General features: G+C 40.8%; 1 protein-coding gene across 1 annotated transcript in view; it reads right to left on the bottom strand.

Annotated features, from left to right (window-relative positions):
• Positions 1-112: 112 nt before the first annotated feature.
• Positions 113-3,026, bottom strand: part of Pmar_PMAR007570 (hypothetical protein) — a 6,403-nt gene continuing 3,489 nt past the window's right edge. Inside the window, exons 11-19 of the mRNA XM_002770952.1 lie at positions 2,387-2,509; positions 2,248-2,338; positions 2,086-2,206; positions 1,648-1,786; positions 1,122-1,177; positions 1,006-1,074; positions 779-913; positions 220-412; positions 113-176 (exon numbers count right to left, since the gene is read on the bottom strand). Coding sequence (XP_002770998.1) covers positions 119-176; positions 220-412; positions 779-913; positions 1,006-1,074; positions 1,122-1,177; positions 1,648-1,786; positions 2,086-2,206; positions 2,248-2,338; positions 2,387-2,509 — 985 coding nt within the window. The 3' untranslated portion in view covers positions 113-118. The remainder of the gene's footprint in view (positions 177-219; positions 413-778; positions 914-1,005; positions 1,075-1,121; positions 1,178-1,647; positions 1,787-2,085; positions 2,207-2,247; positions 2,339-2,386; positions 2,510-3,026) is intronic.

The following is a 3,026-nucleotide window of genomic DNA, read 5'->3' as shown; positions in this document are numbered from 1 at the left end:
GCATTTCATTGCTATACCATTCCAATACCATCACACGAGCAACTCGTACCACTTTAGAACACAACAAACAGGCATTTTCAGAAACTGTTGATCAGAAACAAATACACACCACCAAAAATCAGCATGCCATCCCAACTTCCTCCAATTTCTTCCTCAAAAACTCTTCCTCCTCACCACTAAAACACCAACTCGAACCTCGATCAACTCAAGGGTACTTACCTCTCGTGCGCTCGTTTCCACTCATTTTCACCGATGATCGAAACCGTCAACCCTCGTCTAGCCAAAATCCGCTGATACATCAAATTCTGCCCGGTACGTATATGTTCGAATTCGTGATCAGCATGGGGCTGAACTTTCATACCAAAGCCACCATAATAACTATTCGAACCTTCGGTGCTCGCGGAAACCACTCCTGAATGAATTCACATATGTTCGCTCTCTAGCTGAGCTGGGGTATTTCCTCACTAACCTTAAAGAGTTTCCTTGGATTTTCATATTATCACAAACTACAACCGAACACTCGCGCATTTGTCCAGTGTCACCAACCACAATGAATATTAAAAATAAGGAGTTTCCTCACTACCTATAAAACTCAGGTAGATGTGCACAGAAATAAAAATAATTGGAATTTTAATATTGGAGTCTCACCCTAGTGATATGAAAAACCCTAGTGAAAAGCATATTTCACGACTACTGCATATCACCGCGAATATCGCGTTTTTCACCTCGCGTAAAACGAGTGAAACTCCAATGTCACCAACTACAATCGAATACTCACGCATCTGTCTATGGTCAGTGTCACCAGCCGCAATAATAAAACCACTGACGGGAGTAGCAGCCGAGCCACTTCCCTCCGCACTAATAGCGATATCCAATATCGAGCTGCAACTCGGCGATACCATCACACGAGTATCTGCAGTAAAAATATATCTTTGCTTTCCTCAGCTGATTATTAGAAATTCACGAAGATCGATGAGAATTTCCTCAAATTTTATTTTCACTCACCAATCGCACGAGTCGGTAGAAGGTCGCTTTCTGTCAAAACCTTGGCAATTTGATTAGTAATTTGATTACCTAAAATCCACGGGAAAATTCACATAATCGATTACCGTAAAACTCACGTCTACTATCTCTAGGGGGAAGAGCGGTGGCGCTGCTCAGTGGATGTCTTAAATACCTACACAAAAAATGTGAGAAAATATACGTACATGTGTTGGTGAGAATATAAGAATTCTGTGAAATTCTATAATGAGTGATGAAACTCCCGAGATCAACTCATACATACAAAAAATGTGTACAGAAAAAAAAATTAAAAATTCCAGAAATTTCCTCCAACAGAAATGTGAAGATTGTGCGTTTTCTATTCCGGGATTAATGATAGTGAATAACTTGTCGCTATCATAGTCTCGAAGAGTTACCATTACCACATCACATATTCATAGCAATGTTAACGATGTAGTTTCAAATAGATTCTCATCAAAATTACGAGTTTTTTGAACTATATAATGGAGTTCCAAACGAGTTTAGTGGCGCGAAACTCGGTGAAAAACCGCGATATTCGCGATGATATGTAGTATTCGTGAAATATGTTTTTCACTAGTGTTTTTCATATCACTATGGTGAAACTCCAATCATCCAATACAATACTTTCGCATGGGAGACTCCTCCTCAAGAACGTCAGCCGCTTGATGAAGTCTTCTAAAATGTCCCCTATGAACTGGAACCGGCAACTGCGCGACAAATTCCACAATATTCGCCATTCGTGTATCGCTGCTTGGGTCGCAACCTGACGACATGCAGTGTCGGAGAAGAATATGCACATGGTTTGCTACAAAATGAAATTTTGGGAATTTCCTGTTGGTTTCTGTACATTTCTACCCGGATTCGTATAATCAGCTTTGGAAACTTCTGAGCTCAGCTGAGGAAAGAAAAGATATATTCCTACTCCAACATTAGAGTTTCCCCCGTTTTACGTGAAGTGGCGTCGTAAAACTCGGCGAAAAACACCATATTCGCGGTGATATGCAGCAGTCGTGAAATATGTTTTCCATATCACTAGGGTGGTGAAACTCCAGTGAGAAATACCTTGCTGAATAAGACTCCACAAAATTTGGCTCCAAGCGTTCATGTTGTTGTTAGTTGCATTAATCAACGAATTCGCCGACGCCAACGACGCTTCCACGAAGTTCCCTTGGACGAACCCAGACTAAAAACGCCCGTTTTTCACTAACGGAAAAAATCACCCACTTTCGCCATCGCCCATAGAGTTGATGCCAGCGTTTCCGGATCCTTATACAAACTCATATCCTTCGTGATGACATCAGCCACATTAGAGTATCTGAAAATTCCCAATAAAATAAAAAATGACTCTCCGAAAAAAACTCACAATTTCTCATCGAATAGTCCCAACCGAGAAATCGCCGCCAGAAACTGTCCAGTTTGCCAAAAGCTGATTTTATCCAACATAAACGGATCTCGGCCGATATCGCAGACCATAGACATCCACGTGCTGTGATAATAATTAACCTACAGCTGGGGAGATAACGACGCCGACTACAAATCGAATTTCAAAGGACGACACTGTTGGAAACTCAAGCCCAACAGTTACGCGAAAAAAATAATATGTCATTAGTGTCTTTAAATTCATTGGAGTTTCACAACCCGTTTTACGTGAAGTGGCGTAAAACGCGATATTCGCGGTGATATGCAGTAGTCGTGAAATGTGTTTTTCACTAGTGTTTTTCATATCACCAGGATGAAACTCCACTGATAAAAATAAAAACATCTCCCCCTGTATGAAGTGAATCGTCCGTACAACACGTGGTCTTGATTTACGACTAGCACTCATATATAAACTCGGTGTTTGCATGACTCCAGCGATTTCAGTTCAAGAATAATAAGGGAATTCTAGTTTCACTTTTGGTAATATAATCTTCACAAAGATTAGGAACAACTAGGATTCGATCCAGGGACCTATAGATTAGCATCCCTGAACTTATCCTGTTGGACTGGGATACCGTACAATG

This window comes from Perkinsus marinus (assembly GCF_000006405.1).
Source record: "Perkinsus marinus ATCC 50983 genomic scaffold scf_1104296964148, whole genome shotgun sequence".
Classification (NCBI taxonomy): domain Eukaryota; phylum Perkinsozoa; order Perkinsida; family Perkinsidae; genus Perkinsus; species Perkinsus marinus.
Note: the sequence above shows the minus strand (reverse complement) of the source record. Positions and strands in the feature narration are given on the sequence as shown.